Here is a 24,253-nt window from a genome sequence, read left to right as displayed (position 1 = left end):
TGCAAACGCGGTTTTCTCAGCACCGCTGCTGACTCCGAGCGTGACATTTGCATCTGAAAAGCGGGGTTTTGTTTACCTTTTCTTAAGGCTCTAAATGACAAGTTATTGCGCTCGATTTTGTGAGCCTTAAATTAACGCGGGACTGCCGTTACAAAGTGCAATTTGTGACTGTTTCTGAGCGAATTTTCTTTTAGATGCGAGGCAGAATTTTTCTTCGTGCAAGTTTCTTGTTTGAAATAGTTTGTTGATCTCTGTAAGGCAGCAGAAAAATGTGTGTTAGCCAATAACGCTGTGTGTGCCGCTAACTGATAGCCACAGGCAAGGATTAATCGGTTCCCAAATCGTTCTAAAGAGCCAGTTTACCTCATCAACCTGATAGAGGATATTAGTAAAGCGAAATGCTTAATCGCTTCAGTTAACAACAACAACAACAAAAAAGAGCCCGATTTGGATCCTTTTAGGTGCTCCGGTTTTAATTTTCCATGTTTCTGTCTGATGCAGTCCCAAGAGACATCTCCTTGGACAGTCCCCTTTCTTCTCCCTTGAGACAGGGCCTCTTTCTCTGGGAGTTCTCATTGGTATCCTTAGTTGTGGACATTATTCCCATGCACGTGACTCTTAGGTCTAAATCTTTTATTTTCTAACTCCCAATCCTAGCCATTCACTCACAGCCTCATCACAGTCCTTGGTGGTTACACGCTCCCAGGCCTGAATCTTTTCTGGAAGTGTCTCCATCTTTCCCAAGTTTGACTCCACTCTTGCTCTGTTGAGTTTCCTCCTTGTGCTGGAGATGTTGCTCAGACACACAAGATGCTGAACTGTTCCCTTTGTTACTTCCTCTGAAACATCATTAGAATTTGCTTTATATTTTAATTCCCATCGATGACAGTATTTCTCTGCCTTTATTTTTGCCTCAGCTTCCCCAGCACCTCAGGTGGGCAGTCCGACGTGGCCATTAAACTACGTTGAAGAAGTTGAGGTGCCGCGTTCAGAGTAAGCACATCATTGTATTGACACCTGCTCCAAGCCAGCACTTCAGGGCTCTGCGCTGGGACAAGTACCGTGAATGGATTAATTTAAAATGTGCTGGGGTAGCTCTTTACATCCAACTGCGAAAATACTCAAGGACAGAAATTCCTACAACCAGCTTTTGCCCCACTAGCAGTTCCCGGTTCTGAACAGTTTCCAGCCCAGCGACTGATCAAGCTTTCCCCTGATTTTATTTTCAAGCTCCAAAAAAAAAAACCACCACCAAAACCCACCGCAGCCAAGGGTAGAAAATTTGCCAGGCTCTATGGGATCGCGTGGGGCGTTTCAGGTGCCGGGTAGCGCTGGGGATGGTGGAGCCAGCAGCCATCCAGGCTCCTCCAAACTTCTAATTTTGTAGGGACGTCTCAAGCTAACGAGCTGTCAGCTGAGCGCCTTCGCACCCAAGGCAGCCGTGGGCTGAGCTCCTGTTTCTTTATATCTATTCCAGCAACTTCTGGGTTTTGCAATAAGCGTCTGCAAATCCAATTAGCGTCTTTCTTTGTGGCACTCTATGCTGGCAGAGATCTGCTGTGTTGCTGCCATCTACAGTAGGGCCAGTGCCAATGGATAAGAAACAGATCTTATTTGCATATTCAAATATGCAAATGAAACATGACAGCTCTCCCTAATTTTTGTTTGGGCTTTTTATTTTTCTTTCCAGCGCCTTGTTTCCAAGATCCTTGTCTTGGACTGAAAGGTGTGTGTTTAATCTGGCTTGGCCCACGGTAGGGGACTATGCCAAGGACTGGTTCTGTCCCCTGAGAGTTGGGGATGGTGGAAAATAAAGTGGAAAAAAGACTTTGCACTGCACTTGACCCTGCCTTGCCCAGGTAAACCCAGGGATGGGAAAGATTTCTGAGGTGTTTCCCCTAGCGCAGGCTAAGGTACAGTCCTGGGAAGGTACAACGCAACCTTTCTCTTTCCTGCCTTACCCACCATGGCTGCTTCACAGGCCAAACCTGGCTGGTCTTGGGGAGCGTGAGCGACGGAGGTGATGACTGGGGTGTTTGGGAGGAGATGAGTCTCAGCGCTTTGGTGGGGAAAGTCACATCATGTGCGAGTTGGGACAGCGCAGCCCACGCTCAGGCATCCACAGACCCCTCCTTGGAGAGGACTGGTCGGCAGGCACTGAACCGCCACGGAGGCTCCTCCAGCTTCTCCGAGGTTCCGTCTGGGGAGCAGGCAACAGCCGTCAGAACTGCTCCTTGAGGCACCTCTCCTCCCTCCTCAGCTCCCCCTCTCTGGGGGGAACGACAACATTGAGCCCCGAGCACACACAGCCCCCCCCCGTGACAATCCCAACTGCCGTGCAACCCAAGGTGCCCAAATTGCTTCCTCGCCAGCCTTTTGCAGCAAAAGTACTTCCCTGTAGCCTTAGCATCACTCATCGGGATGGCTGGCTGTACGTCCGCTGTAAGGCCCTATCGTCGGTTTATATGCACGCCCCTGTGTGTTTGTGGCTTGCCCTTCCTATCCCGGGAGAAACACGTTTGTTTCACTGTTTGTCATCATTCGTTATTATTTTCTCATTACTGATTTAGTTGCATCTTCTCTTTTTTCACTCTGAACTGCCCACAAGTTTTGGGGTCAGTCTGTGCTTTGAGGGGCATGGACACCGGCCAGCCAACAAGCAAGGCTGTCTCCAGCACTTAAAGGGTCAGGCGGTGTAGAAAAATTATGATCTTTTAATAGTCCCACAGACTTAAAGATTAAGACACAAATCTTGCATTTGAGCAGGGTTTCTCTGAGAAAATATATGCCTCCACTTTGTGCCTGTATGCAACCTGACTGAGTGGAAAGACCCCTAAGTTCTCTCCTGGGCATGTGTAAATCACTTCATCGCCTTCTCTTATCAGCTGCAAAATGGTTATAGTGATCTTTGTCTACTTTCATGAAGCACATTCAATAAGCCAAATACTCTGTGGTGTTTCCAAGATGAACATACCTGCACTTGAAACAAAGAACTGATGATATTTTACATAATAAGGGGCAGGTATGTTTCTCCTGGTACTTCCCATAACTTTGCAATCAACAGTCCTTACGTACAGCCTCAGAAAATGTCCTGAACCTGAAGTCAAGACAGCATTTGGTTTCTCTGGCGGCACCGAGGGGAGCTGGGTGTTGCTTTGGTTTGCGTATTATTGTCTGTGGCCTTTGTTGTCTTTAGTTCATGGCACAAGCTCACTGCAGGACTTGTCTGTGTCAGCTGCCAGGGAGAAAACAGAACAGGTAGCGATGGAGAGAGAAGCTGTGAGTGAGAGGGAGAGAGTTAGTTCTGCAGCGATGCTTGTTCTGGTGTAGCAGTGCTCCTGGTTTGCTAATCAGCACTGGGTTCTCTGCAGGGAAGCAGGTTCGTTCAAATCAGCTGTTAATCCTAGTAATATTTATTCTTCTAAGAATGATTTTGCTTTGCCTGTTCTCTGCCTTCCCCTCCTTCTCCAATTCACACTCCACGCTACAGTATTTGTGGCGTATATTTAACACCAGGGTAGTATAGCGAAAGTCCAGATTGTTAATAGCCAAAAACCGATTGCCAAAAAGATACTCCTAGCAACTACTAGCTGCATCTGGGAAAAATTACAGACAGCTTGGAAATTCTTTAGTTCTCTTATTAATGAAGGACTTTTAGTAGAAAAAAAAAAACAACAACCCACACTGTAATACAGTTTAGCTTAACTAAGTTCTTTTGTGCCTGAGGAAAATCTAAATTACAGCGTACTATAGCTACTGAAAAATGCAAAAGGCTTTTAACGTACAATAACCCTCCAAACCAGAAGGAAGAGGGAAAATTTTCTTAGTAAGCAGGAACACAATGAGAATTTATTTTATTCTTTCTGTGTATTTAGCGCTGGTGAAAAGAGCTAGATGAATAGTCACAAATACGTCATGTCCCTTGCAGATGCAACATGGGCAGCACAAGCGTCCTCAAACTGCCCCGCCAACGTGCTTCAATTCTGAATGAGAAGGACCAGCTTTCTGGGTGAGAAAGGAGTCTGTCTCTATTCAGTCCCTGACCCCTCTGCTCAAGGCTGTTAATGAAGGGGCCTCATTAACACCAAAGGTGAGCTTGGCATTATTATGTAGCTACTGGTCCACTGCAGGCTGAATTGACACCTATCAATTCGTTTCGCCGGGTTATTGAGCAGCCGTCGGATGACAGTACCTTTCTCTTGTACTCTACAGAGAGAGGTCAGGTTTGGCCAAGTGATGTAACGGTCTGTGTCGTGCCAAACCCGCCAGCCGGCTGGACCTGCCACGAAGAGCGTTTCACAGGCTGGATTTGTCCAACACTGAATACGAGCTGCTGGCAGAAGTGCAGGCTGGAGAAGACGGGCCCAGGCACCTTATGTGCCCATTGGAGCAAACACAATCATGGTATAATAGGAGGGAATGAGATTCACTGCTGAAATTTGTGTCTACTTTGCATGGGGCTTCTTTTGGTTGATGCCAAAGTCACGGAAAGGTGCTCATCTGCATGCTCAGAGAGAGGCCACCTTCGACTGGTGACTGTCACCCTAGACAGGATAAGCTTTAGACCACTGAAAAATACCAGATGGGGGAAAAAAATAGCTTGAAAAATAGGACGTGGCAGGAGGAGTTCAGTAGAGGAGTCTGACCAGCACCATAAAGCCTGCTCTGAATTGTTTTCTGGATAGAAGGGCCCACAAAGCAAGCAGGAATTGCTATCCCAGATAAATATACTGTGAGATATAACATCTTCCAGGGCATTCCCAGTGTTTGGAGTTTCCTAGGGCTCTAATGTAGCAGCCCGGTGGCTGCACACTCATACTTGCTGTGTTTCTGAGCATCCTGAGCTCTGGCTCACATTATGTGGTGCCTTCTCCTCTTGGGACTGATGTTTCTGCTATTTCCAGCCCCAGTAAGTCAGCTTGGTCGTTTTCAGAGCAACTGGCCGTTTCCAACATCAGCATATACCCAACCTGGTGGTTCGATCCTCTCCCTACTCAGAGCAGATTGTCAGACATCCCAGAGCTGGCGGAGCAATGTTTCAGAGCCTGTAACATTGAAATTAGTGTGAATTTCTGATTTTCTGTGGATTCTGGGTCGGCTATTCTCATGACAGATTCCAGCAAAACTAAGCTGTTTTGCTGGGATGATAGGAAATGAGCTTTCACCTGTCTATACAGCAACTGAAGGCGGGGTTGCCACATATGTAAATGTATGCAAACCACCCCTAATCTACCTCGCTCAGGTACGATAGCAGTTCAGATAATCCCCCATGCTGCAGTATGGGCTATGCAAACTTGCCTGTGACTCAGGAAATTTGGCTGGCCCTACCATGCTGAAATTTGTCCCACTGAAACTTAATCGTTATTGCCGATATCGCTACCTGTGAGACAAAAATGCATCTGATTGCAGCAGAGTCATATCTTAGCATTGTGGCGTGTCTCAAATGCCTTGGAGTTTGATTTTGTTGCATAAAGGCCCAGCCAGGACAGTTTCAAGAGAACCAGGTTGGAATATAAAGCGACACGCACACACACACAAAAATACCGTTTTGACTGACGCCGGGAGAATTGAGAATTGTCACTGTGGAGGCAGAGCTGTAACAAATTCTTTCCCTTTGTTACTCAGGCATCAAAATAAGGTGTGTAATACATGCTCATGAGTTAATTCATTACACAGCCATTTGATATGCCATCAATATCTTAGATAGATGAAGAATACAATCAATTTGGACACATTTAATAAAATTTTGAAATGCATTATGTAAACATTGCAGATGCGGGCCATTTTCTTCCATTGCCTGTGCATTTTTATACGCTACGAAATCTATTTTAAATAGATGCGTGAAATGTGTCATGAAACATCTGACATATGTGGAAAACATATTCCTGTACCGTATGGGCAGTGTATAAGGTCGCTCATGAACAGCTTGAAAACAGCAATCATTTGCATATGGATATGTAGCTGTTTATATGATGATGCCATGGTAGGGGAATAAGGGGTATGTCCCAGGTCCATGTAGGTCACTGGCAACGTCAGTACTGTTAGACTCGTGATGAGTAGATTTAGGAGAACAAATACAAATAGCTAAAGTGGTTGGTGCCTGGAAATTGCTCGTAACAGAGCAATTCGCAGAGTTTTGTGGAAGGTAAGTCACAGTAAGCAGGAGAGCAAAATCATGTTTTTAGTGACCCTCTGATATTTTGATCATTAAATGATCTCTGGCTCTCTGATATTTTGATCATTAAAATCATCCTCGTTCAAGGCACTGTTCTGCTGTTACACACCGGATCCTGTTCTCTCTTTCAAGCATCCACTCCGGACTGGACTGGGTCTCTGGGCTGAACAGAGTTCATATGCACTGGGCATGGTACAAATGGGGTCAGACCCTGACTTCAATCTATATGTATGTCTTTCTGTAAGGATGGCAAACGTTATTCAATGTTACATGAGTAAATCTTTAAGTCTGATAGGATGATTCATGATGAATAACAAATTCAACTTGTTGCCATTTTTGCTCTGTTTCACAGATTTGGTTTTGATTTCACTTGGCAGCGCTCTGGTGGATGTTAATACTTGGCAATATTAGGATAGTAAACAGCAAAATCTCACATATATTAATTTCTGCATTTTCACATTACAGTTCTTCATTGATTAGTTTTTAAATTGATCCCAGAAAGCACTTAGAGAAATATTGCAGTTTGCACTTTATTGGCATTACATGGCACTATTTCTGGCTCCAGCCCAGCAAAGTATATTCTTAAGTGTAAGCAAGTGCCATTGATATAAATGGAATTATTCATATTCTTAAAATTAAACATATGCTTAAGCATTTTAGTGAACTGAGACAGCTGGTCTCTTACGGAAAGCCTATCTAAATCAATGCAGCATCGATTGCGGATTGTGAATTTTATAACCTGATGCACAACTGAATGTTGCTTTTGGTGAATACTTCAGCATTTCAGATAAATCTTTGCCTTTTGTTAAATGGTTGAGACACTAAGTGCGCTATTTCAGGAGAACAACACGATTCAGTTTTATGTTTAAACACATTTATAAGAAAACATGTGCTTAAGTGAGCTCATGAATTGGGATCCAAGTGACTGAATGTTCATAGCAAGTGAATAAGTAAAAAGTGGAGAACAGTCCTAATTGAAACCACGTTCTGAGCTGTAATGTGAAGGCACAGAAAAATTAATCCTTCCATTTTAGGTATTTTGATAGCAGCCATTACTGGAGAATTGAAGTTATTTGAACCACTTTGTCAGACATATGCGAACTCCTTGTTTTTCTTCTGAAAACAGCAGTGAGAATGTCTTACGAAGTGGAACCAAATCATGGGGGTTTATAGAAACAGCTGAAGAGATCAGTTGATCTTTTGATTAAAAATTGGTTTTTGTCAACTGGTTTATTTGGCCCTGTAACGGCCGTGCTTCTCCTTACTGAGAAGCGACTTTTACCCACGTCTCCGCTATGATCGCTGGCCAAAACCGGCCCTGATTATGTGTGCAGCCACCGTGTGAGCTAACACAGAAAGACGTAGGCAGGGGACCTCAGGACCCTGATTGCTGCAAACACGGTGACAGAGTATTCGCCAAAATACTACTTTCAGCTAATCAGGACCTGAAACCTTTCATCTGTCCAGAACAGCCATCGATATCTGGAAAATCCTGGCATTTGTTTATGTCCCTACAGCTAATTTTGTCTTATATGAAAAGTGGATAGCAAGGATGTAGGTAAAAGAGTTGGGGAGGGGGGGGGAAGATGAAACAGCTTTCCTAGCAGTTGTGAGGTGGGTGTAACAGAATTGCCAGCCCTTGAGTTGGAAATGCTGTGTTAAACCTCAGAAGTAGCACTTTGAGTTGAAAGGGCAAGACTTTTAGAGGTAATAATTCTTGGAGCTTGTCCCTTTCCTTCCTGGGTTTCTTAGCCCTTTGTGTTCATGGTTTCAAACTTTTGACTGCAGAGCTAGGAAATTAAAACTAAAAAAAAAAAAAATCAAAGCTGAATCAATGTTGTTTTAACATGACTCCAGCAGAGGGGTCTTTAAATCAATCGTAAAGATTGCCAGGCTGGCAATAAAATCCCAGGACCTAGCAAAATCCGTTCTGTGTTCAAAACTATTATCTTCCTTTCTCTTTGAGACAGTTAACAAATAAAGATCTTTTGCAAAAGGCATAAGAGACACTCCAGTGAAGCAATTTCTTCTCCTGGCATTGTTAAGAGCAGAGACCGGGTTATTATTAATTACTTTTGCATTATTTATGCAGGTCTATGAATGTGCAATGTCCTTTACAGATAAATCACTCTGCCTTGAAAAGTTTCCAGTCTGTGAGCCAAATCCTGCGGTGTAAATCTGTAAGGAGGCAATTCGGTGCAGCAGAACAGGTAAGTGTTAATCCTTGATGCTGCAGGACTGGTGCGTTATCAACATTATTATTTCATTTGTGTTGCAATCGCACCAAATAGAGTCAACCGATGCCATTGTTTCATAACCTCTTTAATCTGGCATCAGTTGAAAGCAGCAGCCTCTATCCTCTTCCTCATTCCAGCTCCTTCTCTTGCCTCTTTTCTTGTGGTTTAGGCAGCCACATGGCGAACCAAATCAGGGAAATGATCCGGGTTAAGCCTCATCTGGCAAAAATAAGGAAACGTTTAATTTTGACCAGGCCTAACTCAGATCCCTGAGCGTGGGGTTTGCAGCTCTTCCTGCCTGTTTTCCTGTGTTGCTCTGCAGGGCGAGCTGGCCGGTTAGACCCGCAGAGGCACTCACGCGGCCGGGGGTCCCGGTGCAGAAGGTACCGTCAGAGCTCCCCATGGCCTGGGGAGTCGAGAAGGGGCCACTGTTGCCTTTCGCCCTCTGAGGGCTCCCAGCTTTACCAGTTCAGCGTGCTGGTCATCCCTGCAGTGCCCCTTCCAGCTCAAGGTGAAAATGCCCTGGCTCGTCCCTTTGACGGCCCCGCTCGTTTTTATGGGGTTGTTTGCCAGCCCTGCGGTGCAGGCTGCACCCCGCAAGCTGGAGCCATGGCTCGCTGGCAGGAAGGAAAGACCATCCCCAGCAGCTCGGGGACCTTTCAGAGATATGACCCCAGGCTCATATAACCCCGTGCAGCCCCGGGGACACCCAGAGCAGAATCACGCACTGGTGTCAGGGCTGCTTCGCTCTCTCAGGCTACAACCCTGCTTGGAGCAGGAGGCCCTGCCTCGGGCGCTGCAGTCCTTTTAAAGCGGCTTTGTGGGTTTCTTTTCTTTTCTCTCTTTCTTTTTCTTTTTTTTCCCCCCAGGTTCCCAGGGCTGGGGATTCAGCTTCTGGCTTCGTCCAGAAATCCCTGAGGGTTTCAGATCCCCACGAGGCCTCTCAGTGTCTTGATCTGCTTGAATAGGCATTTTTAACGCGGCCCCGGTTGTCATCAGGGCCTGTTACAGTCACTCAACTGCAGCAACATTGTTCTCAAGGCAGCGGCGCCCGCGACACCTCCCTTATTACCATACGGCACGGGAGGTTTTGCCGCTGAGTTTCTCCACCAAGCATCACACCATCTCCGCGATCGGAGGCGGCCATTAGCCCTCCTCGCCCACGCCCCAGCCTCCATCCCTTCGCGACTCTCTCGGCATCTCCGGTCCGCAGGGTTGTTGGCGCCTGTCCATCTCCGGCGGTCCCCTCGGAGGTGAAGGTGACCCCCTTTTCCTGTGCCAGGCTCCCTGGCAACGCGGCCTTTTCTTTGCGAGCGGCCTCCTCCACCCCCTGACGGGGAGAGGGGCTGTGAAAGCCCCGCTGCACTTTTGAACTTGCTGCCGGCGTGCTCAGTGGCTGCGCAGGGCCGTGCCGACGGAGGGGCTGAGCCCAGCGGGGACCCGGTGCAATTGCCCAGAAGTTATTAATAGGCTGTAGAAGAATGTGATGGGCCGGGGAAGGGGTGAGGCGGGGGGGGGGGAGAGCAAGAGGGAGTGAAACGGGGAGGGTCAGCAAAAGGGAGAAGGGGTGATGGGGAGAGAGGCAAGAGTGATGGCATGCGGGAGAGACAAAGGGGCAAACGGAGGAGGAGATGGCCACCGGCACGGGGAGACAAGGGCGTACAAAGGCTGCAGCTCTGAGTCCCCCTTGTCCTGCACCTTGCGCGGGTGTCTCATCGGTGGCCATGCTGGCAGAGAGGCGTCTGACCCCGGTGCAGGGGGGATGGAGAAGGCAGGGGGACCCGGCCTGGGGGTGCAGTCCTTGTGCAAGGCATCCCTTTCCCAAGATGAAATATTGCTCGGGGTTCATGAGCCAAATTTGCCATCTAGTGGCTCTGGGGACCATTGCAGAGGGACCCACAAGGCAGCAGCGGCCACGGGAGGGCCACGGCACGGGCTCTGCGTGGCACGCTGTGCAGCATCTTCTGCCTCAGAGGTTAAGCCCAGAGGGCTTCTGCTTTTGCTTTGCTCACAGGGCCCCAAAAGCCCGCGGTCCCTGGAGTGACATTACCTTGTACTGGCTGTGTTGCAGGGAGCCGACCTCAGCCGCTCTGCCAGCCTCTTGGTGCTCTCCAGAGACAGTCCCCGCTGGTTGTGTGAGGACCCAGACCCACGACATGGTTCAACTCATCACTCTGAGAACAAGACACGTCCCGTGGCCGTGAGAGCAACTTTTTTGCTGTTACACTGTGGGGAGAACCTGGAAAGCATCGCTCTGTACCCGCGGCACAGCAGTGGTCATTCTCTGAGGCTTTACATCTTCTCTTTGTTCTTGCAAAGGTACCGACGTGTTTATCTAATGTATGGACTCCTTACCTCACTCTCTGCCACCAGCCAGCCTTTTCAGTAAGCAGAGGAGTCTCCAAGTTACACATTGGAGACTGTCAGAGCTGGGGGGGGGGAACAAGGGCCGCTGGCGGTTGAAGAAGGGGGAGGTCCTGGGGTGCTCTACCCCAGGGTCAGCAGAGACTCTTTTGGGCTGTCACTCTGGAGGATTTCTCTTTATAAATAGGTTTCTCCATGTCAGAGAGAGCTTTGGCCATTCTGTCTGCGGGAGTGACTGCAGATAATGGGGGATGTGGTACAGTCAGAGGAAAGAAAGGGGCTCAGTGTAAGTCAGTGTCCATAGCTTTAATGCACAGCTCTCCTGAGCAAGACCACATACATCAATAAATAAAATTAATAATAATAATTAGAGCAGCCCCAACAAACCCATCTGTCACCAGTTTGGCTTCTGTGTTCTCCGCTGTGCCCTTGTCAGCAAGGGGTGCGGCCGCTTGACTAACGCAGAAGACACAGAAGAAGCACCATCTCCCTCCCCTTCTCAGTGGGGATCTGCTAGAGGAGGAGATCTTTGGTTCCCTGGACGCCAGTCTGGGCAGAATCTTCCAAGGCACCTGTGGGCTCCCACCCTGCTTCATGCCCGGCGTCACGAGGCCTCAGCTGCTCCCTGCCCCTTCCACTAGCCACATTGCCCTTGTCCGAGGAACAGGCGCGCAGCCGAGGTGTTCCCCACACAGACGCACACTTGTGCATCGCGCACCCCGTGCCCGAGGGATGCCTGAGGGCAACCGGCTCTAGCACTGCTTGTGGGGTTCCTCCAGAGCAATGTAAGGCACCACAACAGGCCAAGAGTCGCTGGGCCAATATCCGAGCTTTGGCTTGAATGACGGCATCTCGTAGTTGACGTCAAAGTAGATGACCAGTGGGCAGCAGTATAGGAGGGACATGGCTATCAGCACATGCCTGGGAAGGAAACAAAAAAAGCCAACGTGTGTTGGACAGGAGTAACTCCATCTGCTCCTCCTGCACCTTGTAGCAGTGTGCAGCTGGCATTGCCACCGTGAGGCTGGAGCCCAGGGGTACGGCAGTGGCAGGCAAAGGTCCCAATCCCGTGATCCACGAGGGCTGCAGGGAGTGCCGGGTCCTGCAGGGTTTGTGCCTGTGGGGAAATCCTGGCGGAGCTCTGTAAGCTGGCATGGGGGCAATTCCTTGCGCAGAGGGGACGGGGTGATATAGGGGACTTAAGCCCCAAACCAAACCACCCATTCCACCCCGCCTGGCCTAGCCCAGCAGCACTGGGTATCTGTCCCAGTCATCCCAGCGATTTGTGAGGATGAATCTGAGAATGTGCCTTGTGTGCAGCACTTACAGCCACACTCGGGCAAGCACTAAATGTCTTGCCCAAGCAAATTGCTGTCTTTCAATTTGGCTATTAACTCAAAAAACGTAGCACTTCATGCAGCTTCCTGGGAGCAGATGCAGCCCTTTGAAAGCAAGATGCTTACCTGGAGGGACTTTTAGAACAATTTCACTTGCAAAACACCGTTTGGCTAGCACAGAGGAGGTAAGGGATATTAAGCAGTGAGTAGGACCAAATCCTTGGGCTGGGGCCAGGGTGAGGAGCAGCATCAATAACGACAGAGGAAAGGAGGAGAGGGTTGGCCAGAGATGTGACTGCTCCCTCAACGAGTGTCACATCCCTGCTGCCATCTCCCCTTAGCTGTGGCCCTTCAGCTCCTGAAATGTTTGGGCTGGGGTTCCTGCCTCCGTGCTGGAGCCCTTACCAGAAGCTGTGGAAGTAGGGGAAGTTGATTGCCTGCCAGAGCCCGCAGAGCCACCTGTCGCTTATCCAGCTGCTGATGGCCAGGGCCCACCACACGACCATGGCTGCAGCCATCCGGTGAACCCTTTTGTCATTGCACCTGGAAGACACAGTGAGGGAGAGGGAGCGGAGTATTGTGTTGGAAGGAAAGAGAGTTTTAAAGAGGGCCGGTTCCTGTTTGCAAGTGCTAATGCAACAGAGCAAAACCCAGCAAGTTTCTTCCGGAGAGTATTCATCAGATCACAAGAACTGGAGAAGTGTGGCTCTGTAGAGGGGTTTCTGACCTTCTGTGGATGAGGATAATGCTAGGAGATGCAAGGGCATTCCTGTCTTTCTCCCCAGATCCTGGGGGGGTACTCCCAACGCCACACTGCTTCCCAAATCCCCCACAAAGGGGAAAGAGCTGCAGAGATGGCAGTTGGGGAGGAGAAGATGCACACTTGTCCCATGGATTGTCCCCATTCTGCATAGCACCTGGGCCAGATGGCTTTCTTGTACCCCAGTGCCCACAGTCCTGCCTGTGCCTTTTCCTGGGTCCCCCCCCCAAATCTTTGCAGAACTGATGGTCCAATATGTGACTGATAAGTCTTGGGCTCCATTCACTGTTGTGCACAGAGACTCTGCCACGTGTGAACCTGCCAGGAGCGTGCAATGGACCTGAAGATAACTCCTCTCAGCCCCCTCTCTTACTTTTTCAGCTCACACCACGTCAGGTACAGGAGGTGGAAGGCGATGCAGTTGAGCGCGTAGGCATTGAAGGCTGGTTTGACGAAGGACATCAAGGTACTGATCACGGTGGTGACACCACTCAACCAGAAGAAATGCTTCCTAAAGGGAGTTGGGAGTGAGCGTCAGTTCCCCCCTAGGTTCACACTATGGAAGGATAAGGATGGGAGAGGTCCTGCTCATTGACTGAGAGAGGGAATCTTTCTCCAGCACCTCCAATCTGTTTGCACATGGCTGACCTCAGTCTCTGCAGTGGTCCTGGCAGGAAGGCTGAGGTAACTCTACATCTGTAATTTGCCAAAAGTCCCCCAGTTAGTCCATGACAGAGCGGGGAACACAGCCCGGAAGGTAACTTGTGCCTTTGGTGGTGATGCCATGGAGAGGCATCAGGAGCTTTGCACAGGGAAGGGCTGCAAAGCAGGAGTCCCAGCAGTGGCAGGCAGGGGCTTGAGCCGTGCAAACATGCAGATTTGGGCTGACTGAACAACAATAGGGCTGAGGGGCCTTTCACATGCAAATCCCTTCCCAAGTCCCTTCCCCTCTCCCCCAACCATGCCTCCGCAGTGAACTCCTGGTGACCTCGTCTTTGGCATGGGAAGAGCAGACTTGGAGCAAGCCTTTGCAAGGCTTCTAGCAGGGCTGTCTCAGAGGGCTCCAGCAAACCTGCCAGGGTGGGACCATCCTTTGAGCAAAGCCCTGCTGGGTTCCTGTTTCTGCTGATCCATGCTCACCCCATCTCCCCATCCTTTCTGCTGAGCTCCCCCAGCCCTTCTGCAAACAACCTTTGAAATGCACCAGCTTGTCCTATGGGAAACCCCATCAGCCTTCAGGGAAAGCTCTCTGTGGATGGCAGGGGATGCTATGACAGTTTGACAGCATGGGTAATTGAATGTCAGCGCTCAGGAACATTTAATTTCCTAATTAATTCTGAAATTCTCCATGCAAATTTTCCTCCGCAGTTTAGCAAAGACAAACAGCTCCAGTCGACAGGAGCCCAGCACAACCCTTTCCCCTGGGAGAGTTTCTTACTCTTCCTCTGTCAGCACATCCACCGCTGAGTGATGGAGGGTCTGATCCCAAAGCAAACTGCAGTAACTTCAATGCTGACCCCTTGCAGGGGAGCATCGATGCCAATGTCCCATCCCTCCCCTCAGAGCCTGCAACCGTATGTCCCTCTGAGTCATACCTGCTCTTGATGCACCTGGGGAAGTAAACCTTTGGGTACCAAAAGGAATATGCCACAGCCAGCGTCCAGAGGATGGAGAGCTCATCCAAGAGTTGTCCCACATAGCTCAGGGTCATGTGAAAGTACATGGAGAAAATACCTGCAAGGACCGAGGACAGCTTGTGTCAGCAAAGCTCCATCCTCGCACAAGCCCTTGGAAGTTCCTGGGGGCCATTCCTAAAGACACACTGTTCCTGAAGAGCAGGGCATGGACCTTGGCGTTAATGGAGACTTCAGTGAGTCAGTCCACACAGCACCACAGGGATTTAGTGGGCTGGAAGCTGTGCCTCCACGGCCAGCAGGAACCACGAGCTGCAGGGCTTCAAACAGACGTGGCTGGTTTCCTACCCCAGCTTGCCCCCGTGCTTTGGCCACTAAGAACCAGCCTCTAAAGCCAAAGGTATCATGAATGAACAGTTGGGTGCTCTGGCAACCTGTCTGATCTTCTCACAACCTTGGCACCCACCTACGCAGAAGAGCAGGCCAGAGACAAAATACAAGGGCAAGGCGCGTTGCTGACAGTACTGCCGGTTCAGGTAGAGCAGAGCAGGAGAAAGGACAAAGAAGCTTACATTGCTGATCTGAAAAACAAGAGGCACATTTAGCTTATTGCATGATTTCAGGCAAGTCCCATCCCAACACGTGCCTCAGTATCTCCATGTGCAAAGAGGATACTGATCTCTAGTGGAAAGCATTGCGTGGAGGCAGGTGTCACTCTTGGCACAGGGAGAGGGCAGAGGCGTTTCTCGAGAAGCGAGGCTGGAACTGGAAGGGCAGCTATTGCTGTGACAGCAATGGCTGCAGACATCTGGGCCAGCAAGCCCAGGGTAAGCTGGTGTGCCCCTTTTGGGTGATGGTTTAGCTTCAGTTGCCCAGTTTCTTCAAGCAAGCTGCCAAAGCTCTTCTGTTTGCAGCCGTCTCCCTCTCAGGTCAACCCAGACCTGCCAAAAACTCCCCAGATGGGTTCTGCACCAGTGAGGGGCTGGGTGGGTGTGAGGAGCTGGGCTACATCAGCGAGCCACAGGCAGGAAAACCATCGTTAACTGGGAGTGGGTGCGGTGGAGAGCAGCAGGACAAGCAGGACGGACGTTGGTAGGTGGGAACAGAATTGAGGTGACATCCTGTAGAGTCATGTGTGAAGCCACCTGGCCTGGGGGGGGAAAGGTACTCTGGACACTAGTAATTAAATGAAGTCATAAACTTCCTTTAAACATGACTGGCAAATGAATGCCGTGAAATTATTCTGCCCTGATTTCCAACTCTGCAAAATCGCTTCGTTGACAGACTTTGATTTGCCTGGGGAGGAGGGGATGGTACTGGGGCTCAGCCTGTTGCTGCTGTCTGGAGCGGTTGAAGGTGCCAGTGCTTCGGGAAATGGCAGATGCTGATGGGTGAAATGTGGGTGCTGGGGAGGAGCAGCGAGCGCCCAAAGCCTGGACGTGTCTGCTGGGTCAAGCGCACTCCACCCTGCAGCTGCAGAGGAGGGAAGTTTGAAATAATCCTCACCCTCTATGGGTCTTACCCTGGCTTTTTCACCTGATATTGCAAACTCGGTAAAGGGCTATCATGGGGAAGCACAGCCTGCCCAGGGAAAGTCTTTCTTGCTTATGAAAAGTTGGGACTGCGGTGCTACGTATTAGAGAGACAGCTGCCAGACAGCTCTTTGGGGCTTTGGATGAGCAGGGCAGAGCCATCTGCTAATATGCCATTTGGTAAGCCACCACGGTGACTTTTATCTCATCCTGTCAATCCTTTTCCTTTCATCGTCCAGCTAGATGCTGACCCAGACCCCAAGCCTGGAATCTGACCTCCCCAGCTGGAGTCTCACCCCTCAGCACCAGGTAAACTGCAAAATCGACGCTTGGCTTGCGATGTCCCATGGGATTCAAGCTTATGGTAACAGGGCTGCAAATCACAGGGATGTTGTCATATGTATGAAACACACCCCCTCATATTGCAGAGGGAAACACGATTCACGCTTAAGGTAAGGTCTCTATTCCCTTTAACACCTGGAGATTAATCTTGAATTTTACTAAGGCTTTCATGAAACAAGTTGATGCTCCTGTTAACAGCAATTCTCACGCCAAATGTATTGGTTTTCTATAGGTGCTTAGAGCCAAATCCAGGCCTGCTGCCATTCCAGCTATGAAAAGAGAAGTGCTGGTCCCACTTGCACACTTGAGGTCAAACTGTTCGGAAACGATCGAGAAACCAACCCCGGTGTTAAAGTAACAACTGTTTTGCAAACTTTTCTTTTCCTGTGAAATGGTTAAAGAGGCTTTTGGAAGACAAGCAGGGATAGCAAGAAGAGAGAAAAGTCTCGTAGAAAAGGCAACAGTATGCAAGCATCAGCATGCACGTCAAAGTGAGGAAATGCAAGACTCTGAGATTGCCTATGGAGAGGTCTGAATCCCTGCTGCAGTGGGCATTGCGACAGTGCCATTAATTACACGATAGCAATGTTATCGCTTCATTAATTCAGTATGAGATGTGCAAGATGAGATATCAGAGGGGAGGGATAATCAGGGGAACCGTGCCAATAGGGTCGAAAAGATAGAGTGATTCCTTGCAGAGCAGCCAAACTCAGAGCTTAGGGGAGAGCAGCTACAAAACCGCATCTGTGGGGGACACAGGGTCTTCATCAGTCATTGGATCCAAGCCCTCACTTGTAAGTGCTGTCTTACATCGTCCCTCTAGGATGTGGTAAGCTCCATCTCAGATGTGGTTAGGAGGGTTTTGCTCCCACTACTCCCATTAGGAAGTTTTTTCCAGAGTCTCTGCTCACTCCGAGTCCCCCCAGCATGGCTCCTACTTACAGCTAGCTGGGTTGTACTGGCCAGGAGGCACCACCTCCCTCTGCCCGGAGATAAGAGAGTGGTGATGGAGCTGAGATGAGATTTGACCTGTGAGAGTGACTCAGCCCTGTGGTTTTCCACTGTGTGAGCTCACAGCAATGTCCAGCTTCCTAACAAGCGTGAGTTATCACTCCAGGTGCCTACACCAAGCCCACCTATACTGGTATTTACTTCTTTCACTAGGAGAAAAGCGAGACATGGCTCTAATCCTGGTGCATTAGCAGGATCATGGGAAAGGCCCCAGGGCTTCTGCAGCTTGGCACTTTGCAGCCTAAGATGGAGACCTACAGAGAACTTGTTTCATCTCCATCCATGACAGGGTGAGAACAAGCCTCCCAATACGAACTGGGAGGGGAGATGCTGGTTTGCAGAGCTCTGCCTGGCTCCGTGAGCACGGCAACAGCGCAATAGCAGCCAAGGCATGTGCTAGTCTTTACTCAAGACAGTCATTTTCTGCAGTGAAAGGAGATTTCTGCAAGACTCATTGGAATGCATTCATTCACTTAAAGGCCAGCGAACCAGCTTTAGCTGACAGAAGAGCCCACAGGGTCAAAGACAGAACGGAATACCTCGGAGGCTCTCCAGACCCGTATAGCAAGTTCCTAACAGCCAGACCTGGGTAGCAGAAGATGATGCTTTGTGTCCTGACATCACAATGTCACGCCAGTGCTTTGAGGTAGGAAACAGCTTTTTGGCTAGTGTTTGCAGAGCGCGGGGCAAGGAGCTGCCGTACTCCTGCACGGGACTTTCCGGGCGGGCGAGAAAGCGATGTGTCTGCAATGCCGCAGGGTTACTGAGCCCGTGCGGAGGGCCAGGGCGCACGCCACGGCTCTGACACACTCTGAAAGTGAGTGCTTCTCTGGGCGTATCTAGGTAATTTGCACATGCAGTTGAGCTTATCTCCACTGATCTGGGAGCTCTGGATATACGGCAGTGTCAGAACTCCTGCTGCTTTGCCAGAGAGACTGCTGAGGCTTTGGGTGTCATTGCCAGCATCCTGGATCAGTCATTTCAGGAAAGAACTGAGGGTAGAAAGAAAAGTCCCTGACTGATGACCCTCATGCCGCACAGTACTTTTATCCTAAGAACAGCCAGAAGACAATAAATTTCTGGGTCACTGAGTCACTATAAATAGTTAGCGCTTTGCTGCTGAACTGCATCCAATCACGAGTCACCACGTATTATTAGGTACTTAAAGGTACTGTTTACATTCTTTGCTCATACCCTTGGTGCTTATTTCTAATAAAAAGCATCCAACCCAAGCAGACCTGAGAGAGAGTGAGGCTGGCACAGAGGAATTCTCAGCAGCGCATTGCTGCTCCTGGCACAAAACTACCCTGGCTTGAGCCCCGGGCAGTGTTGGGAAGAAGACGTTGAAAAGGATGCTCCATTAGGAAGCCCTGCTGATTTAGTGGTGCAGGAGTCTCGGGTGGGAGCTGGCTGGATTCCCAGCTAGTCTAAAACTCTGGCAAACTGACACTGAAGTCAATATTGATATAATTATCTCAGGGCAGACCTGAGAGATAAGGCCCATAAGGCTTGCCGCAGGGAGGAAGCAATCTGAATATGGGGAACAAATGAATGGAGGAGAGAAGAGAAAGAGATCCAGGCTGTTAGGATCACATCTGAGATAGTGCCCTGAGCCCCAGCTGGATCTGCAACATCCTGCCAGCCAGGAGGGAAAGCAGGGGATCTCAGTCTGGTCCGATTTCTATAGTCCCCGCTGTAAGGCTCATCACAAGGAGCCTGATCCTGCGGGAGAGCCCAGAGCATGAAGAGGGTCCCCTGGTGCTGCTGCAAGGGGTGAGAGCCAGGCAATGCCAGCCAGCGTGTGCAGGCTGATGGGGGGGTGATGCCCATCTAAGTGATGCTCCTGCCCAGTTTTGGTTATGAGGTCTGGCCCTGAGCACGGTGCAGCCTTTGGGGCTGTTGTCGGATGCTCAGATAGCAGCATTTCTTAGGAGGGTTTGCTCTTTTGTCTCCCCTTCTTTGGACAGGACATCACATGCAGCACTGATGCAGGCAGCTGCCAAGGCAGGTTTAGATCTCTGCTGCTTTCTCTAAACAGGAATTGCATCTTAAAGACAGAAACTGCGTAAGCGGTACCCTCCACCTGCACAGGCACTCTGCTGAGCCCCGTGGACTGGTAAAAGCAAGCCTGACAAGAAGGAGATCAGTGCAGGGACCAAAAAAAGCTCTTTCTCTGCCGGGAAAGAGGTGCCCTGTGTTCACATATGGAAACAAGGGCTAGTTTAATCACGGGAAAAAAATCCTGCGGGGTTTGCTCTGCCCACATCTCTCCGAGTTCCTTGGTATTGCACTAGTTTCCATTTGTGCTGAAACATGCGTTGGAGTTTTCCTCTCCTGGAGGAAAGCTGTGTTTCAGTCCTGCCCAGTGAAAATTCATGCCGACAAGCCCGGTGCCTCGAAGGTGGCGTAGTATGGAAACATGGGAGATGGCTGTGGCTAGCAGGGACCTCAGCCCAGAACTAGGCACCTGGGTAAGATTTTCAGGAATAGCCACATAATTTAGAAACCTGTGCCACAAAGCAACCTAGGCAGCTAAGACTTAACATTTTATGGGAATTAGAGGGCTTTGGGTCCTAAAAAACACAGTTATGCATCTGGCCACACCAACTGGGGTCTAGCAGTGTGCCGCAGAGAAGTTAGACACGTAAGTGCTTTTGGAGAGCTCCTGAGATACTTCTTGGTGTGTTAAGGATCCTGAGCCTTTGACAGTCTGGGTGTAAATCAGGATCCTGGTGATAATGGGGTCTCAGCTCCAACAACACATTTGAAAAATTTTGCCTATGTACTAAACGAGGAGGTTAGGCAAATTTATCTCCCAGAATGAATTCTGATTAAAAACATAACTTTCAGACTTCCTGCTCTTCGTGAAAATCAACCCTTCTCCAGCGTTGCCAGTGACACTTCAAAACACAGAGGCATTGGCATCTCCAGCTACATTTGAAATGCTGATCTGACTGTAAGTGATTTCTGTACCTCCTTGCTCATTATGCCTTGCTCCGCAGCTCTGAGCCCATCCGACAGGGATGCAGTGCCGGTAAACAGGCAACAGTCAGCTGGGTGCCAGAGGGAAGCAGGATTTGGTCTGGACTGGCAGAGCTCTGTTTGTTCACTGTCTCAAAGAGGAGTGACTGTATACAGCCTGAGCATCCCTCCTCTGAGACCCTGGTGGGGCAATTACAGCCGGGGAGCTGTGGGACTCGGGTGAAAGAATTATCGTTATTATAGGCAATTTATTAAAAGCAGGAAATGCTGTTAAAAAAAAAGAGGAAGAGACATTTCCATGAGAACAAGAACTTCTAGTGTTAGACAGTAATTGCCAAAAGTTGTAAACAAGGCCTTTGGAAGGTTGTAAATCCACATGCCTTACACCCCTGCTAGCCTGTAATTGCACTGAGGTAGACAGACACGCTTGCAAAGACTGGTTGTCTACCGAGTCCTCTGCAGACAGATAGGGATGCTTCCAGCCATGCTTAAGCCAGGAGGCTGCAGTCAAGGGACTGGCGCTGGATGGAGCCTGAATTATAAAGGATCACAGGAGGTGAAATTGGCTCATGCATCAGCTTTCCTCTCTCTTGAGTTCCAGATTCCCAACCTGCCTGACACGGTTCATGCAAGTGCTGTCTCTTATTTTGCCACTCCTGTACATTTAGCTGGAATATATGAGCCCTGTGTGGGACTTACCCCAGTTGGCAGGAGAGCTGCAGGACTGGTATAACAGGATCTCACAAATCTGGGCTAAGGAGCACCGCCAGAGTTTTCTCACTGGGAACTCAGCCCCACACGTGCCAGAAGTACCCCTGACCCCAGCTCGCTTTGTGAGCAACTGGCTGTTGTAAGCAGTAAAAGTCCCGTGATTTACCTGAAACTCAGAAAATGTTCCCCATACCAGCACCATCCAACACCAGGAAGTTCAAAGGAGGGAGCAGGAGGAAGGAAAATAAGGTTGTCCCATCTTGTCTCCCAAAAGCAGCTCCTGGGTGCCCGGAGCTGGCTGCCTTCGTGCCCCAGCCTGCCCTTCGGATGCGCCCTCACTCACGGTGTTGTAGTACTCCGCAATGATCGTCGAGCGCTCAAAGTTGCCTTCGCACCAGTCGACTTCGGCGCTTTGGTAGGAAAATATGCTCGGCATTGTCGGGCCACCTTTGCAAAAGGGAGAGGAGCGGGTTAGTTTTGCACGTGGGGAAGGAGTGTGCTGCACACCTCGAGGGAGAGCGGAAAAGCGCACCCTGCCTGCCTGCCTCTTGCACACACACGCACGCTCACGTTACACCAGCCTGCTCAAGCACAGCATCCTTACCCTCCTATGAAAGACTCATCCTTTTCCCAGCATGCATCATCTTGCAGAATATTTCCTCCTCTCTCTCCACGACGCAGGAGTGACAAATCGCCCCAGGGAATGTTCTTGAACTCTAAGCCTGGGAATGGTTGCCGCAGCCCCATCCATGGCATTAACACCTCTCATCGGGGGTCGTCGCTGCCACGCGGTGCTTCCCCATTTCAGCCCTGTCCTTGTCACCCTGCCTTCTCCCTTCTCTTCACTTTCTTTATGACTCAGATCTTTCTGTCAAGAGGACTTCCCTCTACTTTGTGGGCTGTGAGCTACCTTTTGGGAGTGGACAACTCCACAGGGTTTGCTGCTCATTGGCTCTGTTCTCCTTAGTCGTTTCTCAGCATCTTCCTGAGGGCTGGAGCTCACCTTATGCAAGCTCAGCCCTGGAGCACCAGCACAGACCAGAGTCCTGGGGGCACAGAGCAAAGGCACTGGCAGTGATTTCACTTTGAATGTGCTCTCGTGCAAGCTCTGTCCTGGTTTCCCAGCGAAAGGCACCAGAGCTTCACACCTTGAGTGGGCTCCTCATTGCCAGGTCCCCAGCCTGGCCTCTGGTAGTGGCAGAAGCTGCAGTTACAGGTGGGAATCTAAAAACAATCTAACCTTTTGCCTGTTTTTCTTCCCCATGCTAAAGACTTTCCTATCCTCAGTGTGAGCATCATTTCTCAGCCCGCTTTTATTCACATGAAAAAGTAAAAGTTCTGATCAAGTTTTCGGTTGGGCATATTTTGTTTCAGATCCTTAAGACTTTGGAGCTATTTTAGAAGCTGACAGATGGATGCCAACTTTAGAGGTGTTTGGAAGCACCATCCAGACCCTAGCAGCTGAGTATTTGGTACACGAGAGCCACAGAAATTCCCTGGAGCTAAGCAGTTAAGTCCCTGGACTTTATTGCAGTGTTGAACTAACCCATCCGGCTGTGCTTCTCTAGCTCTGCAGAATGAGCAGGTACCGAGGTGACACCAAACACTTCAGTAGCATCTCTGAGCTCCCGAGGCACTGGTAGTAAGGGGTGGAAAACAGACCTTGCTTTTCTTTGAAAATCCTTTCAGCTGTCTAACGCAAGGAAGGGAAGTTTATCTTAAAGCCACTCATCAGTTGATCATGTTCTTGCGGAGAGAGTCAAGTCCCTGTCTACACAGTGTCAGCTGAGCAACCCCGCCGAGGTCAGCAGTTACTGTAGGTGTGCAGTGGTGTGAAGCTACCACAGCTTCCTCTGCTTCTCTTCCCAAGAAGAAGTTCAAAGGGAGAAAACACAGGAGTGTAACTCTAATACAGACCAGCTCTTCTGTAACCTCCTGCTCCAACCAGATAAACTGACTTGTGGATAAACCTCCACCATTCTTTTACAGTTGCAGGTTAATGATGCCCTGCCTTTAATCCAGGCTAGCAGGTTCCCCAGAGCAGGTGAGATCACAGCTACAGAAGAAAAATAAAATAGATGGCAGGCAGATTGGTTTGAGGTCTGACTCTTCAAGATCTTGGGTTTCCATGTGCTCATTCGCACCACAGGGATTCTCTCCTCATCCCTGGTGCTCTGCATTATGCTTTTGCAGCGATGCAGGTGGTTGCGAAGGGTAAAAAAAGAATCAGACCCAAGGTGGTAAATCCCATCTCCTAGCTGAGCAGACCTCAGTCAAGAGATGGTGAAGGGATGGAGGAGACACAAGACAGAAGAAGAAGGCGGCAACAGAAAAATCAAAGCAGTGACCAGAGCGCCCAGCGGCTGCTGACTTGCTGCTCACCTCTCATCCTAGCCTGGCTTACCTGTGTTCCCTTGAGACGGACCAGCACTACTTCCACGCGGTGAGGCGAAGCGTCGGGAGCTCCAAGGTTTCTAGCAAAGCTGGAGCAGTAACCTGCCCTGCCGCTCTAGCTCCGAAGGAGTGCCCACGGTGTGAGCTCACCGGGAGCAGCTGCCAGGAAATACCCTTGCTCCGTCTCTAGGGAAAGCGTTGGGATGAGACAAGAGCCATGCGAACCCTCCAGGCAAATCTTCCAGTCCCCCAAAGGAAACATATTGGCCGGAGGGTTTATATCTGTGCACCCAAATGGGCAGGGGCAGAGAGGGAGGGCAGAGAAGCGTGAGCTGGAAAGGTTGGAAGAGTGGGTAGAAATGCAGTCTGAAATCATCAGTGTGCCCCTAGGCAGGTCACCTGCGCAGGCGCACACACCCCAATCCTAACCTTGTTTTTCCCAGGGGAGGGACTGATCCATACAGCCTCCCTTGCAGAGGTGGCTAAAATATAATAAAACCGTTTTCACCAAAAAACGCCTTGTTTTCAGGGGTTAAATTTGAGCCCCTTTTCAACTCTTCCCCAACTACTGTTTTATTATCACAAATAAATTTATTACCAAATCACACTTCTAGCTAGTTTACTTTGTTACTTAGTTAAAGAACTGGCTGATTAGGACCCTTTAGGGTGACTGCTTTACAAACATTTTCCTCCTGAATCCCATTGGCAGCAATTAAACTTTTCCTCAAAATCAACATTTTTTCCTCCACGTAGGGTCGGGAAAAGAAGAAATGT

At 49.6% G+C, this 24,253-nt stretch overlaps 2 protein-coding genes and 1 long non-coding RNA gene across 9 annotated transcripts in view; 2 read left to right on the top strand and 1 right to left on the bottom strand.

Moving 5' to 3' along the window:
- Nucleotides 1-24,253, top strand: part of LOC104638121 (acidic leucine-rich nuclear phosphoprotein 32 family member B) — a 233,340-nt gene that overhangs the window by 188,671 nt on the left and 20,416 nt on the right. The window lies entirely within an intron of this gene.
- Nucleotides 42-16,344, top strand: LOC142605304 (uncharacterized). Of its 5 annotated transcripts, none has more exons than XR_012839000.1 (5): nt 42-993; nt 3,929-4,090; nt 8,268-8,385; nt 9,282-9,671; nt 10,484-11,793. It is a non-coding gene; the product is annotated as an uncharacterized LOC142605304 (long non-coding RNA). The 5 variants fall into 5 exon arrangements; XR_012839002.1 differs by lacking the exon at nt 42-993 and adding an exon at nt 16,279-16,344 and having other exon boundaries at nt 2,397-4,090; nt 10,484-10,731; XR_012838999.1 differs by lacking the exon at nt 42-993 and having other exon boundaries at nt 2,397-4,090; nt 9,282-9,665.
- ACER1 (alkaline ceramidase 1) lies at nt 11,529-23,912 on the bottom strand. The gene is made up of 7 exons (XM_010305989.2): nt 23,490-23,912; nt 21,429-21,532; nt 14,974-15,088; nt 14,469-14,607; nt 13,247-13,384; nt 12,519-12,656; nt 11,529-11,697 (listed from the first exon to the last, which is right to left on the bottom strand). The coding sequence occupies exons 2-7, from the start codon at nt 21,519-21,521 to the stop codon at nt 11,529-11,531; spliced, it is 792 nt and encodes a 263-aa protein (XP_010304291.2). The 5' UTR covers nt 21,522-21,532; nt 23,490-23,912.

This window comes from Balearica regulorum, chromosome 26, assembly GCF_011004875.1.
Source record: "Balearica regulorum gibbericeps isolate bBalReg1 chromosome 26, bBalReg1.pri, whole genome shotgun sequence".
Taxonomy (NCBI): domain Eukaryota; kingdom Metazoa; phylum Chordata; class Aves; order Gruiformes; family Gruidae; genus Balearica; species Balearica regulorum.
The sequence above is the reverse complement of the archived record's forward strand: the minus strand, read 5'-3'. Positions and strand labels throughout refer to the sequence as shown.